At 45.8% G+C, this 26420-nt stretch overlaps 1 protein-coding gene across 2 annotated transcripts in view; it reads left to right on the plus strand.

Annotated features, from left to right (window-relative positions):
* PPP6R2 (protein phosphatase 6 regulatory subunit 2) overlaps positions 1–26420 on the plus strand; it is a 744860-nt gene that overhangs the window by 166003 nt on the left and 552437 nt on the right. For both annotated transcript variants that reach the window (XM_078677857.1, XM_078677853.1), the window contains exon 5: positions 18274–18460. In XM_078677857.1, coding sequence (XP_078533983.1) covers positions 18274–18460 — 187 coding nt within the window. The remainder of the gene's footprint in view (positions 1–18273; positions 18461–26420) is intronic.

Raw genomic sequence — 26420 nt, forward strand, 5'->3', positions numbered from 1 at the left:
TTTCTCATTTCTTTCTCCAAGACGATTCTTGTTTACGCGTCTGTTACTCCCAAACTGGGCCTTGAGTTTCTTTGTATAGGTTGTACTCCCTCTGAAGTTTTGGTGTGTTGTGTAGAACAAACACTCTGTAGTATTTTTGGTGGGTTTTTTTTTGTGTGGATCAGATGCACCAAGCAGCTTACTCGCTGTGCAATCACATATCCCTGCTTTAGTTTTGGAGTTCTATTCTGGGCATGGTGTGCACTCTCAAACGCAGCCCTCATTTTCAAAGGGCATCCAGTCACGCCTGATCAGTCTCTTTTCTATTGCCTTTATTCTGCTTTAATGATAACACACTTTCAGTATCAATACTTTGCTCCTCTTGTATGGTCAACTTTAAGCATGGGTTTTGAAGCAGCCGTGACTCTGCCCTCAGATCACGGATGCTGTGAGACAAGTGTGGTATAGCCCCTTCAGCTTCAGCAAAGTCTGCTGATGTGGGTGCTGCTCTTAGTCGCAATACACAGCTGTTAAAATAACTGTGCCTCAGTCTAGTTTTCATTAGGCCCGTATCCTGCTACCTTAGCCTAGTAGGTTGAATCTTTAAAGGCATGCGCGTTTAAAGCAGAGTTAACATTAAAGTTCTGGTATTGCTACCAGTGACATGGCTGGAATAGGAGGAGGACCACCACGACCGGCAGTACACGTGTTCCTGTTCCCTTGTGAATGCATTTGAAAAAGAGGCACGCTTTTTTCTTAATTTATTACTTGCAGTACAAACTGGGCCCCCAATCCTCCCTTGCACACAGTGGGTTCAGCAGAGTTGTTTGAGCTAGCCTGATCAGTGACTCGAGAATATTTTCTGTCCTGGAATCAGTTGTCGGAGTGCTTGATGTATATAGACAACCAATGGCCGTGTGGCTACTCATGCTGCCACAGCGCAGGAGCGATATTCAGCAGATGACCAGCTTGTAATGCAAATGTTGTCATCTTTCATCGTGGGGCTTGCAGAAGAGAATGCTTTCTTGTAGCCATTTTTTTCTGCTTTAAATGAACAGCTGTGAACTTCCTTAAGCAAACTCAGGTGTATGATGTTCATTTTATGTTGAGTTAATAATTTTATGACTATATCATACACAATTAGCGATTCCCAATAAGCAACGTTCTGAAGCGGAGATTACTTGTTTGATGTGACCGTTATGCAAATTCCTTCTGTTTCATGCAGTTAATTCTGCATGGTAAATTTGTAATGTTTACATTAAAAAACAGGCAGTAAGTATGGGCCTAGGAGGTTGGTGGTAGGTGGAGGTGTGTACAGTTATACTTGCAGGGTCATTTTTAATGTAGTCTTAAACATCACAATATGAAACCTGAGTAAATATATACACATTCCGTGACCGAACAGTAGCCTCAAAGGCTACTGAGAGTTATTTACAACCTTCCTCTAAAGTTGAGTTCTCGATCATCACATTGCTTTCACAAATCGCTGCTATTGCTGTCAATCTGAATCATTTATTTGTGTTAAATCCATACCTGAGAAATAATGTCTTCAAAGTGTCTGGCTTTATAATTTTTGAGTGGAGGTGTGATTGAGTCAAAAATGGGTGTGCGGGGGGATGTGTAGTAGACTTTGCCAAGAGGTGGATTGTGTCAACATTAAAAATCAATACTGTTTTGCTAAAACACTTAGCAAAATGTGTTTTTAGTGAGAAAAAACATAACGTCTCTGCAGTGTTCAAAATGCTAAATATTACATATCAGTAAATAAAAGATGAACTGAAAACCTATTTTGGTATTTTCTTAAACTAAATATTTGGTGGAGTGTTACCAAGATGTTGATCACAGCAGACATGCCTTAGCTTGGCATTGAGTGAGAGAGCTACTGACATTACCCTTGTGATGAGAGCCCCAAGATAGATTAGAGATATCTATAGTGGCCTCGTTGTGGCATCCTATCCCGGGAGACCAGAAGGGATACCAAGGTCATCTGGAACCTATAGTAGAAGAGCAGTGTGCCGAAATGTCAAGTTATCTGTGTTAAGAACTGACCTGAGAGATCACTGGAGGACCCGAAGCGGCCAAAGATCTAGCACTGCTCGTCTTGTCAGATGGCATGTTCTGAGAACCTGCTCTCAGCCATCTGCTGAGCACTCGCACTGCCTGAATCACCTTGGTGCCTCTGTGCTTACTGCAACCTCGAAGGGTGATCTGCGAGCCGAGCTGTCTAGAGATGCACGCGTTGATGGCAGTTTCAGGATCATGAAATTGTCCTTATCAAAAGTTGTGCTTCTTAATCTGAACACCATGATTCTCGGAAAAAGAGGGACGAACAAGCATAATAATCTGCTCTCTCCCTCATAGCGGTTTGCTTATAGGCTGCTAACAGAGATTCCCAATTCAAGGTGAGCCGGAGTTTTTTCCTGTTATGTTAGTTTCTGTTATTACCACACCCAAGGAGGCATTTGTAAGTGAGTGGTGCGTTACAATGCTTTTTTTACCTTATTGCTCGCCCCGTTATGTTCCACTTTGCTACCATCTTGTCCCTGAATTTTGCTTCTTTCTCGGGAACTTTTTTCTGGATTCTACTCCTTCAATAGCCCGGCTTCTATATTCAGGAGGACTTTGGTGTCTTACTAATGTCCTCAATAACAATATGTTCGAGGCATATGGCCTGCAGACCACACACTATTGCATTAGATCACCATCTGGTGGTGGGCCCGGATGATTACACTTTGTTGTTGTCTTGGAAGAGTCTTTGTCTGTTGGATGACACCTCCCTTAGATCATACTGCGCATTGGCATCGACTCCATCTTCAGATTGTTTTTTTCCGCCATCGGGCTCGGATGTGTTCATCGTTCGGTCTCGTTACCGATCTCTTTTCGAACCCGTAAATCAATCAAAATAACATTGGCATCGTGGTCAACTTGATTCCGGTTACCAGCGTCGGACAGAGACTTTACTTTTTGATTCCAGCGTTCAACGGGCCCGTCGGGCCCAACTGCGCCATCGGGCCTTTGGCTCATGGAAAGAACACGCTTCAAGAAGTACCCTCGGTGTGGACACAAATTCCCTTACACTGATCTTCATGAGTTTTGCAATCTCTGCTTCTCTCCAGAGCACGAGAGTCGAGACTGTGAGGCCTGTGCTTCGTTCCGGTCCAAGAAAACAATTCGGGACCGTCGAGCTCGAAGAGTAATGGCGCAGTCATCTGCGTCGACACCCGACCTCATCATAGACGAGGCTCCAATTGAAGTAGATGCCGAAGAACAACAGCAAGAAGATATCGCTTCCGAAGCAGACGATTCAGCTTCTGGAGTTGAGGACCAATCCGAAGATGAAGATCTCCCAGCTGGTCAACAGGTCGTGAGTACAGACGTCGACCCTGTTCACCCCCCCATACCGGGACAGGCTTCGGTTCCACCTCCACCTTCGGGTCCAAGTGCACACCGACCAAAACCTTCCAACGCCCCGCCTCCGGGCTCGGCAGCGAAGAATATAAAAAAGCCTCCAGTTAACTCGGGCTTGAGTCAACCTGTCGGTCCCGACAAGCAGAAGGTCCTTAAACCCAAATTAACACCGGCACCAAAGCATCCTTCGGTACCGAAAGTGGTCGGACCGAAAGCGACTTCGGCACCGAAAGAGGTTCCCAAAGCTACCGAACCAAAAACCACCCCGGTTCCGAAAAAAGTGGACTCGAAGAAGGTTACGGTACCGAAACATACTTCGGCACCGAAGGTAGACGAATCCAAACGTACTCCGGAAACAAAGACTCCGGATCCTAAGAAGAAATCTTCGGAACCAAAACCAAGAACTGTTCCAAAGACAATGGACACTGTTAAACCTAAGCATTTCGGCCCCATACCATTTAAATCGGCGCCGAAAAAAGATTTGCCAGTAGAAAAGCTTTTTAAACCTGATCCACAGCAAAAAACTCTTCATATTAATCCAAAGACTGGACATATCACTTCAGTGCCTGAAAAGAGGACGATGGACTATCCTAAAACACCACCAGTTCCTCAAAAAGCATGCTCAAACCTCACCAATGAGGATCCCTCACCAGAAAGATAAGTACCACTACATATTTCTCCTGTACATTCACCATCTAGTACACATAGTATTGTACCACAACATGAAGATGATGAGGATAGTTACTTACAAGACATAGAGAGTGAGCAGCACATAGATGACATTAATGAACCAGATGATATTCCTGAGCCATCAGGGGACCCATGGGAAGATTAGAATGCACCAGATCTACCACAAGATGATGTATACCCATCTAGACCATCTCCCCCAGGTGACACTATTGGGTTTACGCAGCTCATTCATAGAGCAGCCACTTTCCATGGAGTGAACCTACATACAGATACAATGGAAGAAGACTTCCTAATGGACACTTTAATGTCATCACATAAAACCACAACCACACTTCCAATACTTAGTGGGGTGGTAAGGCATGCACCAGAAATATTTAAAGACCCAGTCAGAGCAAGGGTAATTGATCCCAGACTAGAGAAAAAGTACAAAGCAGCTCCAACTGATCCAGCATACATTAAAGGACAGTTACCATTAGACTCGCTAGTAGTGTCAAATGCGAGAAAAAGAGCAAATTCGCAAACAGGGGATGCTCCACCCCATGACAAAGAGTCTAAGCTTTTAGATGCTTCAGGAAAGCGTACTATTTCACAAGCTGCTAATGTCTGGAGGATTGCTAACACTCAAGCTTTGTTAGCAAGATATGATAGAGCAGAGCTCATTATGATGAGTTAGAGTCACTCATGCAACACTTGCCAGAGCAATACAAAACAAGGGCTTCTGACCTAATTCAGGAAGGCAAGGTCATTACAAATACCTCCATAAGGTGTGCACTAGACACAGCAGACACAGCTTCTAGGGCAATAAACACAGGGGTATTATTGCGTAGACATGCATGGTTACGCATCTCTGGGTGTAAACCAGAAGTACAAGCTAGTATTTTAAACCAGCCATTTGACCAGCAACATCTTTTTGGTCCGTCAGTTGATAGTGCACTAGAAAAGATGAAAAAAGATACTGACACGGAGCTTTACAAACACAAGCCCATAGACCTTCCTTTCGTCGCTCCTCATATAGAGGCGCCTCTATAAGTTTCCAGACTGACAATACCTCCTCTTCCTTTAAAGCGCCCAACCAAACCTCGCCTAATAAAGGATACTATAGAGGAGGTAATAGAGGAAACAACAATAAGGGCAGTGGTAGAGGAAACAATAATCAAAATACCTCTACTCCTAAACAGTGACTTCCCTTCCATCCCCCCCAGACCATTCCACTCCTGTCGGGGGGAGGTTACAACAGTTCCTACCTGTCTGCAACTCCATCACCAGACAGGTGGTAAGACAAATAATTCAGTCAGGCTATTGTCTAGAGCTCACTTCCACTCCTCCAACAATACCACCCAGACAGCATCCCATGTCACAAGAACATCTTATACTGCTAAGCCAAGAGATAGAATCCCTACTGCAAAAGAATGCAATAGAACCAGTGCCAAAACAACATCAAAACACAGGAGTTTATTCTCTATATTTTCTCATACCCAAAAGGACGGGTCCCTCAGACCTATTTTAGATCTAAGGCCCCTAAACCAGTACATAGAATCAGACTATTTTCATATGGTCACACTGCAACAAGTTCTACCGTTGCTAAAAAAGGGAGACTTCCTTGCTACATTAGATCTCAAGGACGCCTACTTCCACATTCCCATACATCAATCGCACAGAAAGTACCTAAGGTTCATTCTAGAAGGTCAACACTACCAATTCAAAGTACTCCCTTTCGGAGTAACTACGGCACCTCGAGTGTTCACAAAGTATCTAGCAGTAGTAGCAGCACACTTAAGAAGAGACAACATTCATGTCTTCCCATATCTGGACGATTGGTTAATAAAATCCAAGTCATACAACCAATGTGTACAGCACACGCATCAAACAATATGTCTGCTACACAAACTGGGATTCACAGTAAATCAAAAGAAATCCCATCTCCGACCATCCCTGTCTCGGCAGTATCTGGGTGCTACAATAGATACCTCCAAGGCAATAGCGTACCCCAACCCAGCAAGAATGCAAAATATGCAGGATCTTATCAAAAGATTCCAGTTACAATACTCACTACCAGCCTGAGTGTTTATGCAACTAATAGGAATGATGGCATCTTGCATTTTCATAGTGCCATATGAAAGACTATAAATGCGTCCCATTCAAGAGTGCTTGGCAAGACAGTGGAATCAGGCTCAGCAACAAATAACAGATCTGGTGGTGGTAGACGACCGGACATATCGCTCTCTGCAATGGTGGAACACCAAGTACCTTTCCAAAGGCCGGCCGTTCATAGAGCCTGTTCCACAGAAAATACTAACCACAGACGCATCTCTCATAGGATGGGGATCACATTTACAAAATCACACAGTACAGGGTACATGGACAATGCAACAAAAACTACTCCACATAAACCATCTGGAGTAACTAGCGATTTTTCTAGCTCTAAAATCGTTTCAACATTACCTGTCAAACAAAGCTGTACTAGTCCGGACGGACAATATGACAGCGATGTATTGCATTCAAAAACAAGGAGGAACACACTCCATACAGCTGTCCCAGCTGGCACAGAGCATATGGAGATGGGCCATTCCTCAAAACATTTTTCTATTAGCAGAACATCTACCAGGAGTTCACAATCAAATTACTGATCTGCTAAGTCGTCAAACACAGCAGATACACAAATGGGAACTTCATCATCAAGTTCTTCAGCCATTCTTCCAAGAGTGGGGTCAACCAGAGATAGATCTGTTTGCCACAAAAGACAATTCCAAATGCCCAAGCTCCGCCGCCAGACACCCATACCCATTATCCAAAGGCAATGCGGTATGGATGAACTGGTCAAACAAATTTGCGTACGCTTTTCCACCTCCCACTAATTCCATTAGTGGTACGCAAGCTACAGCAACATTCTCTAACATTGATTCTCATAGCACCAACGTGGGCAAGACAACCTTGGCACACCACGCTATTATAGATGTCAGTAGTACAACATCACAAACTAAAACTCTCTCCACATCTACTAACACAGAACCATGGAGAGATTATGCATCCAGACCCAATGCAGCTCAATCTAGCGATTTGGCTCCTGAGGTCTTAGAATTTGGATATCTAGATTTACCAACTGAGTGTATGAACGTCATAAAGGAAGCAAGACGTCCTACCACTAGAGCATGTTATGCAGCAAAATGGAAAAGGTTTGTTGTTTATTGTACAAATAACAACATCAATCCCTTAGTGTTTCCATTCAAAATATTATATGATATCTGTTACATCTGCAAAAATCTAACTTAGCGTATTCCTCAATCAGGGAACATCTTGCTGCTATAGCAGCATATCTTCAAAACAGACAACATTTGTCATTGTTTAGAGTACCTGCAATCAAAGCGTTTATGGAAGGACTTAAAACAATAATTCCTCCTAGAATACAACCCTCTCCAGTTTGGAACTTAAATGTTGTTCTCACAAGACTTATGGGTCGTCCTTTCGAACCATTACATAAGTGTGAATTACAATTTCTTACATGGAAAGTTGCTTTTTTGGTAGCAGTAACTTCACTTAGAAGAGTAAGTGAGTTGCAAGCATTAACAATTCAAGAGCCATTTATACAACTTCATCATAATAAGGTGGTTCTTAAAACAAATCCAAAGTTTCTACCAAAGGTCATTTCACCTTTCCACCTCAATCAATCTATTGAGTTGCCAGTATTTTTTCCACAACCACAAACAGTGGCAGAAAGAGCTCTACATACATTAGATGTAAAAAGAGCGCTTCTATACTACATTGATAGTACAAAACCTTTTCGAAAGACTAAACAATTGTTTGTGTCTTTTTCCCCTCCACATAAGGGAAATCCAATTTCAAAATCAGGCATTGCAAGATGGATTGTTAAGTGCATTCAAATTTGTTATCAAAAAGCAAAACGCACTCTCTCCATTCCCCCTAGGGCTCATTCTACATGTAAACTAGGGGCATCTATGGCATTCCTAGGGAACATACCATTAGATGACATCTGCAAAGCAGCTACATGGTCTACTCCACACACATTTACAAAACACTACTGTGTAGATGTGAAGGCAAAACAACAAGCAAGTGTGGACCAGGCTGTACTAAAAACATTTGTTCAAACTACTGCAACAGACACGGGTGGTCGCCGCTAAGGGAGAAACTGCTGTGCAATCTATGCAATAGTGTGTGGTCTGCAGCCCATATGCCTCGAACGGAAAATGCTACTTACCAGTATGCATCTGTTCTTGGCAGGTAGGGCTGCAGAACCACACATGCCCACCCGCCTCCCCGGCTACCTGTGTCTGTTCCAGTATTATCTTATTTAGATACACAATACATGGTCATCTCTATATGTACTCGTACAACTCCATCATTTGCCCTATGGCGAAAACAATCTGAAGATGGAGTCAATGCCCATGCGCACTATTATCTAAGGGAGGAGACTCTTCCAAGACAACAACAAAGTGTAATCATCCGGGCCCACCACCAGATGGTGCTCTAATGCAATAGTGTGTGGTTCTGCAGCCCTACATGCCAAGAACAGATGCATACTTGTAAGTAGCATTTTCCCAGTTTCAGATCTGAAGGCAGCTTCGCCAAGGGCTCACTCTGTCATGCTAGACTGTCAACAAAGCCCAGTCTTAGGTTGAGAGCGACTATCCTCGAGTCACCTTGCTTCAGCAGCAATATTCACGGAAAATAATAGCTCTTTTCAGCTTATATTCTGATGTACTACAAGGCCTTGAGATTGTTCCCCATAAGGAAGACCATAATGAGGATAGTGATTATTTGCCCCCTTCTCATTATTTGCATGCTGGCTTTTATCTTGTTCTTCAAAATGCCAGTGGCTTGGATACTTTACCAAAGATGGAACTGACTTCATCCTTAGAGCTCCCCGTAGAAGAGTGCTTCTATTGCCGTAGGGTCTGTAGTGCTGTAAATGCATTGCTCATTTTCTGCTAACTGAAGTTTTGCAGCCGGAGCCTTCAACTTTGGTACCTTTGCTGCCCTTTAACAAGTTCCTTACTGAATCTGTCATTGTGACCTTTTCCAAGCCTTCCTCTAACTCGCCAGTGAATTGCTCTATCACGACAACATACTCTACACCAGATGATCCGACATTCCTGCACCTGAGAGCCTTCTAGTTGTCTTCCATATGCAAAGTTATTCTAAACTTTTTTCCTACTGTTCCACTGGACATAGAACCAAAACAGAAATAAACTATGGGGAAGAGGATCTTTTTGTCAGCGGACTAGTGCTTCGCTCATTGAATGCTGTTCATCTCCTTGATCCATCCACATATACAGTCCCCCTTGGGACATTGTGAGAACAGTTTTATCAACTTTGCCTGAGGATGAAAATACTTTTCTAAGACATAGCAAGATGGCCAGGATGTGACAAAATATATATATTATGGTCTGACCTAAATATGAAAGATTCCTTTTCTTAGGCTATAGGCACCAGTTTTTCAGCAGGCTCTAGTTTTGATTTCATGACCCCGGATTTTCCACAGATTGGACGTTACTTTGCTTATGGACGTTACTTTGGAGTTGGATTGTTTGGTGAGAAAGCAGATGATGCAGTCCTCGGCAGAGCTACGGCTCATTTCCTAGTTATGTTTTTTGTGTTCGCCAATTTCATCCGCAATGTAGGACGTTTTTAGGATATTATAACCATTCTTTACCTCTATCAAACATTTGGGACCAGTAGGAGCCAGAATCCAACATTGCCAGAGGGGGCCTGAATCCAACATTGCTGGTGTTTTAGGCGCGCAATTACATTGTACCAGTGGGTTCTTCAGATTTATTTAATTTTTTTGCATAGCGTTAGTAACCGCACAAGGAGGCCTCTGAGAACTATGATCAGAAAACATCGTACAGATAATCATATAAAAGGGTGTCAATAGCAAGGGCAGCGATAGACTTAGTGATCCAAGGTAATATCCTTGTAGAGTCAGAGTATGGGCCTTGTATGGAATTGCTGATTTTAGGTGTTTAACATGCGGCCCTAGTCACAACTATCACATGACCACTTGTCCATGGTATTGTGCAACATGGAGGGGCTAACCTTAGGCCTAGCAGAAGAGGTAAGACGTCTGAGAAATTCCTCTTTATTCTTAGAGGCTACGAAAGAGAGGTCCATAAGATGCTTCATGTTTGTGAAGAGTTTTTCCTCTGAAGTTCATGAAGCAGAATTAGAAGATCGAGAATAGGTTCTGGTTCGTGGGTTTTAGACTTCTTGGTGGGTGGTACATGGCAACTATATTAGAGAAGTAGATGGAGGTCAAGCTGTTTATGTACAAAGCAGAGCACTTTGAAGTTGGCTGTGTCTCTTACAGGGAGTCATTGGAGGGATTACAAGAAGGGTATGCTTATGGCAATTAAGTCCAAATAAAAAACGGTCTGCATGGATTTGAGTCAGAGGTTGTTTAGTGGCGGGTTGTTGGGCTACTAATAAACATGCCGTTACATCAGTACCGGCGGGATATCACAACAGCAAGGATAATGACAAATGTTTTGAGTTAAGTGGTGGAAGGGAAGGACCTTATACAGCAGATGAAGATGGTGTAAGGTGGAATTGGAGCCTGCATTTATCTGTTGTGTTGTGAAGGTGAGCTTACAATCAAACATATGAGCTGATTGTTCATTTTGGCTATGGGTTTCCTTTCGTGGACACCCACATTCCTGCTCTTTTTTGCCAGAAGTTGGTGGACCATTCTCTTAAGAGAAGTACTGATGATACTAGTTAAGGGTGTGATTGAGGTGATATCCGAGGCAGAGCGAGTAATGGGGAGCTACTGTCTGTACCACTTCCCTGTGAGTGCAGAACATGTTTCTCAAATAAGAGAAGTTCAATATGATTACTTGCCCAAATTCTCTTGGTCCTGAACCCAGAGTCCTGGATGGTATCTTTGGACCTGCAGGACGCATAATTTAATGTACTGATCGTGCAGTCTCACAAAGTATCTCCGATTTGTGATAGGGTCAGAACACTTTAAATTCACAGTACTACCCTTCTGCCTTACATTGGTCCCTTGGTTCACAAGGACCCTGTTAATGGTTGCAGCATATCTTTGCAGGTCAAGGATGCATGCTTTTCAGTAAGCGATGCCTGGCTTGTTTAAGACATGCCTGCTGTAACTGGTTTCTGACCGCATGTGAATGACCATGCCACTATTATCTATACTGGGGTATTTCCATCATGGAGCCAAAATCCAATCTTTAGCCATTGCAAACAATTCTCTTGATAGGGGCCAATATGGACATGGTGCACTTTTCCTCCTCACAACAAGTCCAGGACTATCAGGCTAAGATCCCACTGTTTCAAGTAAAAGCATTTCTCAGTCTTGATGTTTCGAAGCCTTCTAGGGCTCTTAACATTGTGCATGTGCTTGGTGCCGAATACCTGTTGGCATGACTGGGCCCTCCGATGGAATTGGGATCTTCAGTGGGCCTAGTACCGCAGCCCTGTGGATGTAACCTTTAAGATCCTGTCCGCATCTTCAAAGATGTGGCTCAGGTCCATTCTCCTGACCCACTCCAGTGCTCCCAGTGGTGACAGACGTGTTAAATCTGGGGATTTCACCTAAATAAGATGGAGATTAGGGGGCCTCTGGTCTTAGACATAGTAGTATGATCATATAACCTTTCAGGGTGCCTGAGTGCAGTCTGGCTGGCCTGAAAGGCCTTTTAGCCCTCCATTACAGGCAAAACAATTCAGGTGATTTCTAACAGTAAGTCTGCCAAGTTGTACTACAACAGGCTATCTCGAGGCTCCGTGTCTTTGGAGATAGCTGGTACTCCACAGCATTCCCCTGATGGTCAACCACATAGCAGGGTGCCTCAGCATCAGGGTAACCTAACACAGCAGGCATCTAACCAATCAAAGCGATGTCTGCAACTGGAGGTGATTCAAGGTATTTTCTCTCAGCGGGGCATTCCCTTGGTAGACCTTTTCACTTCTGTCTAAAATATGCATTATCTGTGCTGTAGAGTGTTTCCTACTCAAGTGTCTGTAAGAGACATGTTATAACTTAGATCAGACTCCACCCTCCTGTAAGCAACCCCAATGCTGCTGTTGATCCCCCTGTTCCTGAAGGTCTGGTTTGACTGAGCACAAGTCATGATAGTCCCAGACTGGACTCGGAGAGTTTGGTTTTCTGAAATCCTGACTCTGAGCATACATCCTCCATCACAGCTGCATGTTTGGGAGGATCTACAAGTGTTACCCAATCTGCCAGAAACGACACCTCAATGCTTGGAGCTTGAGCAGAATCTAGAGGCTTTCGATTATCCATTAAAAGTGGTGTATGGCTTTCTGGCTGCTTGTCACCTCTATAGATCTATATATTCAGGCTGTTGGGTTAAATTTGTTACCTGGTGTAAAGAGAAGGAAGTTAAGCCCCTGTTGGCAAAACTGTCTGATGTTCTATTGTCTTGGGCTTGGCAAGGCTTTGAAGTGGCCGATGTTGCAGGTTACTAATCATGCCTTTCTTACTGTTCCTGATCAGCCATTATTAAAGTTCTTAATTTGGTATCATGGTTCCTGAATTCAGACCATACAGACATCTAAATTTTCCACAATCATGTTTCAGGGCCTCCGTGTAAAGTAGGGAATCATTCTAACATTAACGGCATCAGTGAAGGGATGCATAATCATGTTCTCATTCAGCTAACTGATCCTAACCTGTCCTGTATTTTACATTGTAGAAATGCATTTAATAACATTCAGAGGAAATTCATTGTCAAAGTCCAGATGCTGCTGTCATATGACTCTGATAAGAAGTTTGTCTGAGCATCCCATTAGAAAACGTTACAAATATTTAGGTTTGAGTAAATATTTTTGTAGTAGATAATATCCAACTACCCATCATCCCCCAAACCAATCAGGATAAGCAAAAGCGAGTGACAAGTTTTCTCCTCAAAAATGTGATAAGCAGGAGCTATCTGCTATTCACCCTATTTGTCCACCCAATGAAACTATTTGTGTTGAAATTCTGACACAAGGCAGATTTTAGGATGGCAAAACAGGGCATGGATGAGGGCAACATAAACTTTGCAAATGTCAAGATTGTCAGTAGGGTGCCCAACGCACTCAATCCTAAACATGCTTAAAGAAAAACAGGTAAACTGGTTTGAAAGCGAACTAAATCCAGCTGTAAAAATGCAGTAAATGTACTTTAAAATGGTCAACAAACTCGTTATGTTCGTGGTATTTATAATAAAGTGCATTGTTCCACTAGTAGATCACTTGGTGCCATCAGTGGTCTATACAACCTACTTCGGTGTGATTATACCACCAGGTTACAACCCATTGTGCAACACTAACTATGGCTTTTAGAATCTACACAATGTGATTTGGAACAAGGATGTGGTCATCTTGTGGATAAGAAGTACGGCTGTAGTTAAACTCCGCCGACAGGGAAAACGTATGGCCTTTGTATAGTATAGTTAAGGACCCAGAGTAAGAGAATGTACTTTGCCTATCCATGAGCAGGGGCTGGAAGGATATAGATAGAAAGATAGAGATATACTTAGAGCTACATGGATATAGCGCTACATGGATATAGCGCTACATGGATATAGAGACGAAGATTCATGGAGAGGGAGAGATGCATGGAGAGGGAGAGAGAAGCATAAAGTGAGATGGCAACGCCAAATCACTTCTTAGGTCCAATTCGACAACAAAAAGAAAAATGGGCTGCGACTCAATTTCCATCCAGCGTGTGTTATTCGGCATTCAGCAAGTAAAAGGGCAGATTTTTGCTGTTTGTGTGCTGAATACAACACGCTGGATTGAAATTGACCCACAGACAATTTCTTTTTTGGTGTGTTGAACTGGATGTAAGAAGTGATTTGGTGTATTGAGGGGGTCGCGAGCCCGCTGTGAGCTCGCTGCATCAAGAGACGTGGGTTATCAGCGAAGTTTTGGTATATATCCATAAGACTTTTTTAACAGTTTCAAAGTGTGAATAATTCTGGATTCATATGTTTTTGCTTACATCTAGTAGCTGATCAGAAATGTGCTCTTAATTTAAAGTTTGTGTTTTTTGTATGAGACTTCGTTGATAAAGGCCGTTTTAGATGGATGGTTCCCGCTATCTGGTCTAGCCAAGGCTCACCTCACAGGAAGTGTGAATTTTAGTGGAATGGTGCGTATATTAGAGAGGTATCAAAGTCATACTACTGGAATGTACATGTAGGCACTGTGGCAATAAATGTATCTTCATGGTACTTGGATGTAGAGTTAAGAATAGTAAATTTCCTGTATATACTCTGCCTCACAATATTTTTATAATTAATACTCTGTGTATTTAGTAGCACAGTTAGTGGTCGATGTTCTGAAATATAATTGCATTAATTCCCCAAGTGTCCCTGGTAGACCATTATCGAGACTTCTCTGACTGGTCCTTTGCCACAGACTTGTAGCACTAGCTAAAATCCGGGTAACAAAACGAATAATGGATGCATAGGGCACAGTGCCTGCTAACCTCGGTTAACTGCAACTACTTTAAATGTAATACACTGTGCCATTTATGCATGTTGGAGGGAGCAGTTAGCATTTAAAGATATATAACACAGAAACACAGGGGGTCTAACAGCCTCTTTCATTAAGCTGAGCTGTCAATCCGACTTACCAAAATCTCGGAGTGTTTTAAATCACATTGAGAACAGCCTATTATAAACAAAAGTGGAAACTATGTTAATAGAGGACACAGTTATTCAAGAGATCATACAAGGATGGTTTTCAAAATCCAAAACAATATTGCAATGGGTTTCCATCAAATTGACTTGATGATCAATACTATCATCTGGCCAACCCAGGTGTGAACAAGGCTAGTCCCCTGATCATTGGGACCTTATGAGCCACACCATTTTTTGCTGGTTAAGGATTTGGTCCGCCAACACAAATGAGCCGTCAATGATGGCTGATCTTTGATGGTCAAGTAAATAACAGTGCAACAAAAGACAAAAAGTAGTGAATCTTAAAATAGGATGGTGTGTACTCCTATTACAAATTTTATTCTGCGGACGAACATTACCTCCTAATTAAAAACCTAGAACAGTGCAAAAAGAGACAGTCAAAAATGATCTGTCTAGTGATGGGCCAACATGTTTCTGCCTAACGGGCTTATCGTCCCTTGGCTTTCGTCAGGGCCTCTGTTCTTCCAGTAGTTGCACTTGGTGATTATTAAATTCAAAAAACACCACCAACACCAAAGTGAGAAAGTGTATTTAGAAAATCGGTTGAATACGATACAACCTGTATCAACCGGAACCTCTATCCCTCCGTATCAGTTAAGAAGAAAGAGAATGTTTTCTATGGAGGGAAATATGCAATAATTAATTATTAGATACCTGTGTCCCAAACCTAAAACATGTATTCCAACAAACCGTTTTGTATAAAAAATATAATGATTTACTCATGCTCACCCTTCATGGTAGGGGACTTGACCTCACCTGGACCTTGCTCAGGTTCTACGAGGCCCCGCACTATATAAATATAAAAGGTGAAACAGACAAGGGAAACATCATGAAGCTTACTTCACAGCCTTCTAACATGCCCCCAAAGTCAACCTGTTTTGCAACTCTGCTATATCTATAGATCAACACTTGTGTAAAAACCTCTGTGCACAAACTCCATGAGTCCAGTCTCTAAGTACCTCAGACACATCATATTCTTCCAACAATTCTTAGTGAATAACTCCTCCACATAATTATCTGTTTATTACACCTCAAGTGGATAGTATCACAAACAAACAAACATCATCATAATCTCCCTTATGCCTAGCTACATAAACTACCTCTGTTGGAAAATGGCCCTCGTCTATGCAGCAAGTAGAGGAGAGAGATACAGTATTCTCAGGCTTACCGCTCCGTCGGTACCTCAAGCTCCCATCTGAGTCTTGGGGGAGGTACCGAGCGGAAGAGGATCCTAGCATTTAGCACAATCTTGGGAGAGCACTAATGTGGTAGCTCTCCGCCTCTTTTATTTAAATGAGTTTCCATTTACTGTCAGAGGTGAGTTTTCTAAGTCACCTCCGTAACTCCATACCTCATTTCGACTTTGCAATGCCAGATTCGAGTGCCACTGCTTCTTATCTCACTCGTTTACATCCGCACTACTTTACGTTCGAAATCTTGCGGAAACTACCGCGAGAGGGACTACAAGATGACATCATAGCGCCCCTTCTTGTAGTTCCTAATATGAAAAAGAAACAAGTCGTATTTGTATTTAGCTGCAATAAAAGGGCTCTATCACATGCTTATTAGACCCTGCTTACAGATTAGGTAATGATAAAACTTAGTTAGTTTATTTGTGTGTTTCACTCGTTTTCTGGAAAAATTGGAAATGATAAACTACAGGATGAGGTCATATCATCCATATTAGTAGTTTTATCAACCAAAATCGAAAGATTGTTGGTGTTAACTCTAAGGTTTTTCAAATATTATGCCTAATTATGAAATATAGGTGCTTTCATACAGACCAGACTACTTTAGGGGTCACACCTATAAATGCATGAACCTCCCCAGTGTGACTAAGTCTATTCATTTCAGAATTTGGAATGAAGAACATCATTATCATACCTATCAATTCTAAAATGTTCGCTGCAAGATGCAATATGACAGCCCTCCTCAATTACTAATAGGTGGCTCATTTTTTGAAATGTCTATTCCACTAAGACCTTATTTTATTTAAGTACCTGGTCCATGAAATTGTCGACCAGTTTCCAACAATTTCATCACTCTCTGAGTGTGAGGCTGTAAACGAGTAGGTTTGCTCTCACATCTGGTGTCTTATATTGAACTGTCTGTGTGATAGTTATTAAATCACCCATCTACAATTAATTGGGTGACAACCGGGGTCACCTGTTATGAAAGATGGTTAAAATGCTCAATATGATTCCTTACTAGATACTCCGTTCCAGTACACCATCCACCCACTGCGCTTCCTATAACAAGGTCCAGGGAATGTCGTCATTCAATCCCTCTGTGTCAGACCGAAGCTTGTAGATCCATTTCTGTTCTTTCAGAAAAAGGTACCTGGTTATGTCACTAATATGGCCAGGTATGAAAGGCTTTTCCAAGACAGTCCATTGGAAGTCAGTTTCATGATGTTGTTTCTCCAAGAAATGTCTCGTGAGTTTGGTCATAGCCTTTTTGCAGCGAAAGGAACTCTTATGCTCTAACATTCTAGTGCGGACCTTACGAGTAGTCATTCCCACGTATCGAGTGGAGCACGTGCATATCAACATGTAAATAAGGTTGTTAATGGAAGAACAGAGGCCCTGACGAAAGCCAAGGGACGATAAGCCCGTTAGTCAGAAACATGTTGGCCCATCACTAGACAGATAATATTTGACTGTCTTTTTGCACTGTTCTAGGTTTTTAATTAGGAGGTAATGTTCGTCCGCAGAATAAAATTTGTAATAGGAGTACACACCATCCTATTTTAAGATTCACTACTTTTTGTCTTTTGTTGCACTGTTATTTACTTGACCATCAAAGATCAGCCATCATTGACGGCTCATTTGTGTTGGCGGACCAAATCCTTAACCAGTAACAAGTGGTGTGGCTCATAAGGTCCCAATGATCAGGGGACTAGCCTTGTTCACACCTGGGTTGGCCAGATGATAGGATTGATCATCAAGTCAATTTGATGGAAACCCATTGCAATATTGTTTTGGATTTTGAAAACCATCCTTGTATGATCTCTTGAATAACGGTGTCCTCTATTAACATAGTTTCCACTTTTGTTTATAATAGGCTGTTCTCAATGTGATTTAAAACACTCCGAGATTTTGGTAAGTCGGATTGACAGCTCAGCTTAATGAAAGAGGCTGTTAGACCCCCTGTGTTTCTGTGTTCTATATGTAGAAGGAGCTGGGGATAATAACCAGGTGTGGGTCTCTAAAACTTGATATCACTTGGACCCCCGTGTAATGGTTTGGTGTTGATATAGCATTTAAAGATAATCATTTACTATAATGTACACATAAAAATGGAAGTTACAGAAGGGTGCAGTAGGCTCCAGTTTCTCTGTTATGCATTGAGAGATCTGTTTGTGACAACGCCCAGGTCAGCTGAGTACTATGGGCTTCAGTTTTGATGCCTGGTGTACAATCTGCAGAGATGGGGTCCTTCAGTGGTTTCTTTCCAAAGAATGTCACAGATCAGAATCTAACCTAAACTTACTGTTTTCTCCTTATAGGTATTCCAATACTGCTTGCGAGCTCCTGACCTCTGATGTCCCACAGATAAATGACCGGTTGGGAGGCGATGAGAACTTGTTGAATATCCTCTATGATTTTTTGGATCATGAACCTCCCTTGAACCCCCTGCTGGCCAGCTTCTTCAGCAAGACCATTGGCAACCTAATTGCCAGGAAAACTGAGCAGGTATCTGCTTCCTCTTATCTGCATGATACAGAAACATTTTATATTGGTTGTAATTTCATAACTGGTAATTACACTAGGAGTCACAACATCATGATTACCTTAACTTCACAGGTTAATTTAGTGTGTCTGTGTGAGTGTGAACATAGTTATTACAGTGTGACCATAATTAGTGTTTAAAAAAACCTCAGAATTTCATTGAAAAAAAGTTGTCATGTGAGATGCGATTAGTAATGCCGGATCACTGACACATTATTGTGGTTAACAATATAATTGACAAAAGTATTATGTCAAAAATATAGTTTACCAAAAAATCAAGTCTAGAGTAGTAAATGTTAACTATCTAAATATAAAAAGCTAATATGTAAATTAAATAAAATCCTCTAATATTGAATGCTCTATATAATTATATGCTTATATAAAGATACATACATGTTTCTGTGTATATAAATATACGTACATATGTTTATAGTGTAACATTGTTAAAATATTTATTTTGCATTCTATTTTTTAATATTTGACATTTATTACCAGGGCTCGAAAATTCCGCTCGCATAGTCAAGCTAAATTTAACAAGGTCAAGCTCTTTTTAGGTACTGTTCGCCCTTTCTGGCGAGTAGGAAAACAACCCAACTTTTGTCCTCTGTCTGAAAACGGAACAAATGTGACAAGATAAGATTTATGGTTTAAATCTTTTATTGAGTTTTCAAGATAAGAAAAACATACAGACCGCAGTTCCCGGTCAAACGTGATAGCATTTGCTTTTGCCTTAATACCCCCATGGCATGCGGTGATAAATACATTGGCAATGTCAGAAATGCAGGGGGCTAGCAGCGGGGAAACTCTGTCCATAACCCCTTCCCACCCCCCTCCTTGTCCACAACATAAAAGAATGAGTAAAGGAACATCCACACACCCCTAACAGTGGGCCATAGGTCTAACATCAGTCCTTAATCTTGCGCCTGCGCTGCTGAACCTTGGGTTCCTCGAGCGGAGTGCCCGCAATGCGAAGCAAGCGTAAATAACGCGGGCAACTCAATTCCCTAAACTCCCCCTTGAGCAGAGACAAATATGGACGCCAAAGTGCTGCAAATTCCTCTCCCCTCCCCCCTTTCGCCAGAGTCAACTTCTCCATTCCCAGAATCATCCATAACCTGTGGAGCCAGCCGGTGTGTGGGGGGGGGGTTGAGTGGCCCTCCAGTGCGCTACTATGTTCTGGACGGCGCCCCCAGCGCTATCGCTATGAGCCTCCCTCTTCTGGACTTCAGAGGGTACATCAAGGCATTGGGGAGTCCGAGCAATATATAAGCGGGAAATCTGGGAAGTTGGGTGTCCATGTGGGAGTCTACCTCGTCGAGGATTGTGTTCCAGTAGGGTTGTATGCGGTCACAGCTCCATAATAAGTGCTCTAGTGTGCCGAGTTCCCCGCATCCCCTCCAGCGGCGGTCACTAATGCGGGGGTCCCATCGGTGTAGGCGGTCCGGTGTGTGGTACCAGTAGGTGGCCACCTTGGTCAGGGTTTCTGTGAGACCAGTGTGATAGGCCGAGTGCCTAGCTCTATGATATATGCCCTCCCATTCCTTGTGCGTAAGTTGTCTCCCCAGGTCTCTCTCCCATCTGACCCTCCCTGCATTGTAGGTGTATATGTTGGTGATGAGGAGGTGTTGATACAAATCGGAGATCAGTTTTTTATCTGAGGTGCGCGTCAACAGCCACTTTTCATACGGGGTGAGGAAGCGCTGCGCGTTGGGTCTGATCGTCGGCTGTAAGGCCCAGTGCCGGACCTGCAGGTAGGGTAGGCGATCCGCGTCCGGTATGCCATAGTCCTCCTTCACCTTCTGAAACGGAAGGATGCGGTTGAGATCGAATAGGTGTCCCAGTTCTCTACAGGACGAGCGTCTCCAGGCACCAAACGCCTTGGGGTCCAGTCCCGGGGAGAAGCCAGGGTTATCGAAAAGCGGGGTCATTGGGGAGGGAAACGAGGTGAGGCCGTGCTTGACCGCTACTCTGTCCCACACGTCTAGTACGGTGCTCGTGATCAGTGATGCATAGAGATTGGGGGCCTGTGACATCTCGGTAGAAATGGAACTCCTTGAAGGGGTCTGCCCGCCACCGGCTGGTCCTGGAACAGCCAGTGCTAACCAGATTCCAGCCGGTACCACTCCACGAGGGTGCGGAGCTGCGTCGCCTGGTAATATAGGGCGAGGTCAGGCACCCCCACTCCGCCATGTGCGGGAGGAAGAATTGCGATCGCATGCCTGAAGCGCGGGCGGCGACCGTTCCAAATAAAACGCGCCAGATCCGCTTGTGTCCGTTGGAGCCAGCCTATGGGGGGCGCAAAGGGAGGGTCTGAAACACATAGAGGATCTGTGGTAGCAGAGTCATCTTGACGGCCGCTATCCGTCCAAGCCAGGAGAGCGAGTGTCGTTTCCACCGTCTGAGTTCATCGCTAAGGCGCGAGCGGAGTTTGGTATAATTGGCTTCGGTAGTGGCCGGAATGGTAGGGGCCAGCAGAACTCCCAGGTAAGGAATAGTAATGTCAGACCATTGTAGGTCGAACTCACTCTTAGCCGCCGCCAGCGTGTCTGGTGACAGGGATATGTTCAGTGCCTCCGATTTCTCCATATTGATTTTAAAACCTGAGGCTAGTACGTAGGTATGCAGCTCGATAAAGAGCGCACGGAGGGATTGCATCGGGTCCATCAGGGACAGCAGGATGTCGTCTGCATATAGGCTGATCTTGTGCACATCCCCACCGAAGGGAATGCCCTTGATGAGGTTATGGTGCCGGATCCGCTGCGCTAACGGCTCCATGTAGAGGGCAAACAGGATTGGGGAGAGCGGGCACCCTTGCCTGGTACCTCTGCTAATTGGGAAGCGCGGGGAAGTATGCCCATTTACCCGGACTGTGGCGTTAGGCTGGCGGTAGCAGTTCATTATGCGGTTACAGAGCGTCTTCCCCCATCCCAACCTGCTGCACTACCAACTCAAGATATGGCCAGTGCACTCTGTCGAATGCCTTTTCGGCATCGATAGTCAGCAGCATGCAGTCCGATCGCATCCGCGACCCGGCCTCAAGGAGGTGGAGGACTCGTTTCGTATTGTCGCTGGTCTGTCTCTGGGGGATGAAGCCTGCTTGGTCAGGTTCCACGAGCTGCTGCATATAGGGCGCCAGTCGATTCGCGAGGATGCCTGTATAGAGTTTGAGGTCAACGTTTAACAGGGAGATCGGCCTCTAGGAGCCACACCGGGTGGGGTCACGGCCGGGTTCGGGTATAACCGATATCGCTGCTTCTAGCAGATCCACGGGGATGGCACCGGGCTGGTCGAATGTGTTGAAGAGGTCCCGCAGTAACGGGGCCACCTGGTGACATAGGGTTTTATAAAAGGCCGCCGAGTAGCCATCAGGGCCCGGCGATTTCCCCAGTTTGAGGCGGGAAATCGCAGAGATCACCTCTTCCAGCCCAATGGGTCGGTCAAGGAACTCCGCTTGTGCCTCGTTCAAGGTCGGCAGCTGCGCTCCATCTATGTAGGCTCGGCCCGTTTGCGTGCCAAGCGAGTCTGCGGCATATAAGTCGCTGTAGAAGTCCCCGAAGGTTGCGGCGATGTCGGTGACTAGGTCCCCCGACTAGACCTGACGGTGCGAACGCCCTGTCTTTGGCGTTGCTCTCGCAGTTTGCTCGCCAGGAGCCTCCCGCAGCGATACCCCCCAGTGTAATACACGTGCCGTAGGTGTAAGGCTGCGTATTCGGCCACATCTTGGTCCAGGGCCGCCAGCATCTTTCTTTCCGTACAAAGTTGGCCCCATGCTCGGGCCGCCCCTGTGCGCTGATGCATCTGCTCCAGCTCTGCCACATGCTGGGCGAGGTCCGCCCGTTTCTGGGCACGCTCTCTATTGTTGGCTGTGGCGATGGAGATTAATTCCCCGCGTAGAACCGCCTTGAGGGCGGCCCACTGGGTGGCCTTGGTGGTGTCTGTGTTGGCATTATGAGTAAGGAACTGGGCGATGGCGGTCTTGATCTGCTCCACTACAGTGGGGCTCTGGAGCAGGGTGTCTCTCAGGTGCCAGTGTCGCTGCGGGCCAGGTGAGGGTGTGAGAAGGAAGGAGGCCAGCACCGGAGAGTGATCTGACGGAGAGGGCGGGAGGATGTCGACATCCTTTACGCGGGGCAGCAGTTGTGAGGAGCAGAGAAAGTAGTCCAGTCTCGCGTAAGACTTGTGGGAGGCTGAATAGTAGGTATATGCTGTGGTGCGAGGGTGGAGGTGCCTCCATAGGTCAACAAGGCCCAGATCGGAGAGGTGAGCGTGGCCCATCCCAGAAATTCCTCCGACTTGACCACTACGTTGGACTGACCGATCTGCTGTGTTATGGAAGACTAAGTTGAGATCGCCTCTTAGAAGCAAGTGTGGTTGTGTATTAGCAGTGGCCGCTTCTAGTGCAGTGTGTAGGAATTTCTCCTGCCCTTCATTGGGTGCATATATAGTGCTCACTAATAGTGCGTGTCCGGCAATGAGAAAGCGGTGGATCAGTAACCTGCCTTTTATCTCCGCTACCTTCTGCATAACCCGCCCCTCGAAGGATTTGGACACTAGGATCGCTACCCCGGCCACCTTCTTAGTTGCCGATGAGAAAAACTGCAAAGGTAAGGACCGTGACCGAAGTTGGTGTTGATCTTTGGGTAGTAAATGCGTCTCCTGTAGGAGGCAAATATCTGCAGCGGAGTGCTCCAGGAGGGAAAGTATCGCCCGACGTTTGATAGGGTTGTTAAGGCCCCTCACATTAAGAGAGAGGATAGTCAGTGGGCGTGACATCTTAAGTGGTTAGCCAGGGCAGCGCCGCGCTCGATGTGTGGTGTACAAAGAACATCTCACAAACTCCCCCGTGGACAAGGAGGACCCCCCCTTCCCTTCCCCCCCTGAAACACAACACCCCCCTCCACCCCCACCCCTGGGTCCCTCCCTAACCCCAACTACCATTCCCCCCCAGAACTCCCGAAACCCCCCAATAGTCAAAATAGTCCTGAGCCGGTCATGTCCTTGGACAGGCCCTCGGAGTGAAGTGGTGACGGGAAACATGGCACTGGCGATCCCCGCGGCCTCCCGTCCGGCCCCATTCAAGCCCTTACAACATCAATGCTAATAGAAGACCCCCCCTCCCCTTCCACTGCGCATGAGGAAGATACTCAGTCTTGTGATGCAGTGTCCTTGGACACCTCCTCGATGGCTGCTGCCTTCTCCTGTGCCACTGTCTCCGGATCCGGCCTACGGGTCAGTCTGGACGCTCGTCGACATCGCACTTTCTGCCAGCTTTCCCCCGAGGAGCGGGGGGTTCTCTCCTGCGAGGGGTTGTCTGCATCCTCTCTGGCCTTCGAGGACTCCTCCAGCTCTATCCCCAGCAGGGCGCACGCGTCCGTCAGAGATCGGAATTGATGAAGTGCGCCGTTCCATTTGAAAACCAGGCGGAAGGGGTGACCCCAAGAGTAAGGGACCCCCTTCTCGTGAAGGAACGAAGTGACCACTTTGAATGTCCTCCTCTTTTGTAAAGTAATAGCGGAAAGGTCTTGATACAGCGCAATCGGAAGGTCCTGATAGCGCAGAGGTTGCTTCCGGCGCGCTTCCTGCATTATTCTCTCCTTCAGTGGGAACGCCAAAATGTCCGGCGGAGGGGCGAGCGCCTTCCTTGCTAACCCCACTCTGTGTGCCCTGTCGATGCGTATCGCAAAGTCTTCCCCTTCACCCAAAACGTCCCGGAACAGGACGCGTATGTTGTTCCTCCGGGAGCGATTTTTCTAAGTTCTCCGCGTGGGCCTGGAGGTCCAACTGCTGTTCCTGCAGGCGCAGCACCTCCTGCTGTAAGTGTTCCACTTCCTCACTCCGTGCCTGGTCGGTCTACTAGACCGCGGCCACCCTTTCTTCCAGTCCATCGACATCGCGGCGAAGCTCCCGGTACTCTCCCGCTATTTCCTGCTTTAGGGTCTGGAAGTCTACCCGTAGGGAGTTGAACAGGGATTCCAGGAACTCCCTGGTGATCGGGCTCCCTCATCCTCTCGCTTCACAGAGTCCGCGGTTGCTGCCGGGCCCAAGGGGCTCTTGGCTCCTTTAGGGGCTCCCTTCGTCAACATATCGGTGATGGTGCGCCCTCCCTTGCGTGATCCTCCTGACATGGCGGGCCCGCCAGACGAGCGCCTCCCGGGGCTCTCCTCCGTGTCTCAGGGTTGCTTCCCTCCGGTTCCACCGCCAACTCTCCGCATCGGGGGGGGGGGGGGTCAGTCGGACCACACAATGGTGGTCTCCCAGACCACACAATGGTGGTCTCCCAGTTCCCGGGCCCAAGGGGGCCCTCCCAGTCCAATTTCAGACCGCTCCCCACTGGGTGCTCGAGGGGTACGTCTGCGCCACACTCCAGGCGTCTCGTGTCTCGGGGGCCCCTTCCCGATGGCCGCCTCCCGCTCACCAACTAGGGTTGTGAAGGGGGGGGGGGTCCCCCCCCGCGCAAGGCTCAAGGGCTGAGGATCTATGAGTAGGCCGCAGGTCTCATTCTGCCACCTCAGGGTTGCCGCAAGTCTCTCCCAGGTAGCCAAGTAAAATGTAGGCCCCCGAAGGGACCCAGTTCTGTGCGAGCGCCGCACTACATGTCGTTCTCGGACCCCTGCGCTCCAGCTCTGTCTGCCAGCAGGTCTCTGCACTCACCCGGCTCGTTAGGCGCCTCTGCCAGTAGGCCTCCAGTCCCCGGCCTCGATTTTCACGGCGCCCGCCGGTCTGCAGATCGGCCACACCCGCTTTCGCTGCTCCTGCGGTGTCCCTCGCCTATTCCCTCTGTGTCGCACACCAAGGGAAGGGGTCACCCGACGTCTCTCTTCGGCGGCCCGGGCCAGAGGCCCCTCCGCGCCGGGGCCTCGATTTTGGCGCCCCCCGGGCCTGTGCGGTCGCTGCCTCCGGGAACCTCACTCCTCGGCGACTGCAGTGCGCTTCCCCGCTGGGGGGCCCTCGGTGATCGGGCCGCCGCCCACCGCTCACCTCACGCGGCCCAGCCGGTACTCCCCAGCCCTGGTAGGCCGCAGCTCGGGGACATACAGCTCGCGGTCTGCTACCGCGCCGCCTCGGTCGGATCTCCGCTGACAAGTGTAGCCGTGGCTCCGGACGTGCAGTAGAGGGACGCACTGTGGTGTCTGCGCCGGGGTCCCCCACCGTAGGAGTCGGAGGGGGGTCTAGTGCTGCTAATCTGGCGTTTTACCGGGGCCGGGTCGGGAGCCTCCTCAGAACACGTCTGCTGCGGTCGCCATCTTGGCCACGCCCCCCACAAGATAAGATTTAAAGGCATTTTTGTTGCTCACAAAGTTAATGAGCAATAAAGATGCCTTTAAATCTTGTCAGATTTGCTCCGCTTTCAGAGACGGAGGTCAAGTAGGTTGCAGTTAGGTCGAGGACATTTTTTAAGGTACTAGTCCTGCAGGACTAGTACCATTTTTTTGGATTTTTCGAGCCCTGATTACTATAAAAATATTCGTGTATATAGATATAAAACACACACAATTAAAAAGATAAGCAATTCAATTGCAAAAAATATAATAATTTAAGCAATTGACATAAAAAAATTTAAAAACTACAAAACACATTTTCTAAAAAATACTACAAATATTGAAATAAATTGAAACATAAAAGCAAATAGTATAACATATTAAAAGATCACTGCAATAAAATTTAATTAACCGATATTATGAAAACCATTGGAGTCTAAGAATATGTAATATACTATTCTCACTCTAGTTTATGTAACAGTAGGGAAAGTATTGGACTTTGGAGAGGGAAAATACTAAATGATATCCTCAGAGTCTGTACAAAAATAGGGATAGCATTAGACTTCAGAGAGGTTCAACTTATTATTCCCACTCCAACCAATATAACAGTACGGAAAGTGTTGAACTGCAGAGAGGTTAATTGTATTAATCCTACTGCAGTCTAA

The sequence above is a fragment of the Lissotriton helveticus genome, chromosome 1_1, assembly GCF_964261635.1.
Source record: "Lissotriton helveticus chromosome 1_1, aLisHel1.1, whole genome shotgun sequence".
NCBI classification, from domain to species: Eukaryota; Metazoa; Chordata; class Amphibia; order Caudata; family Salamandridae; genus Lissotriton; species Lissotriton helveticus.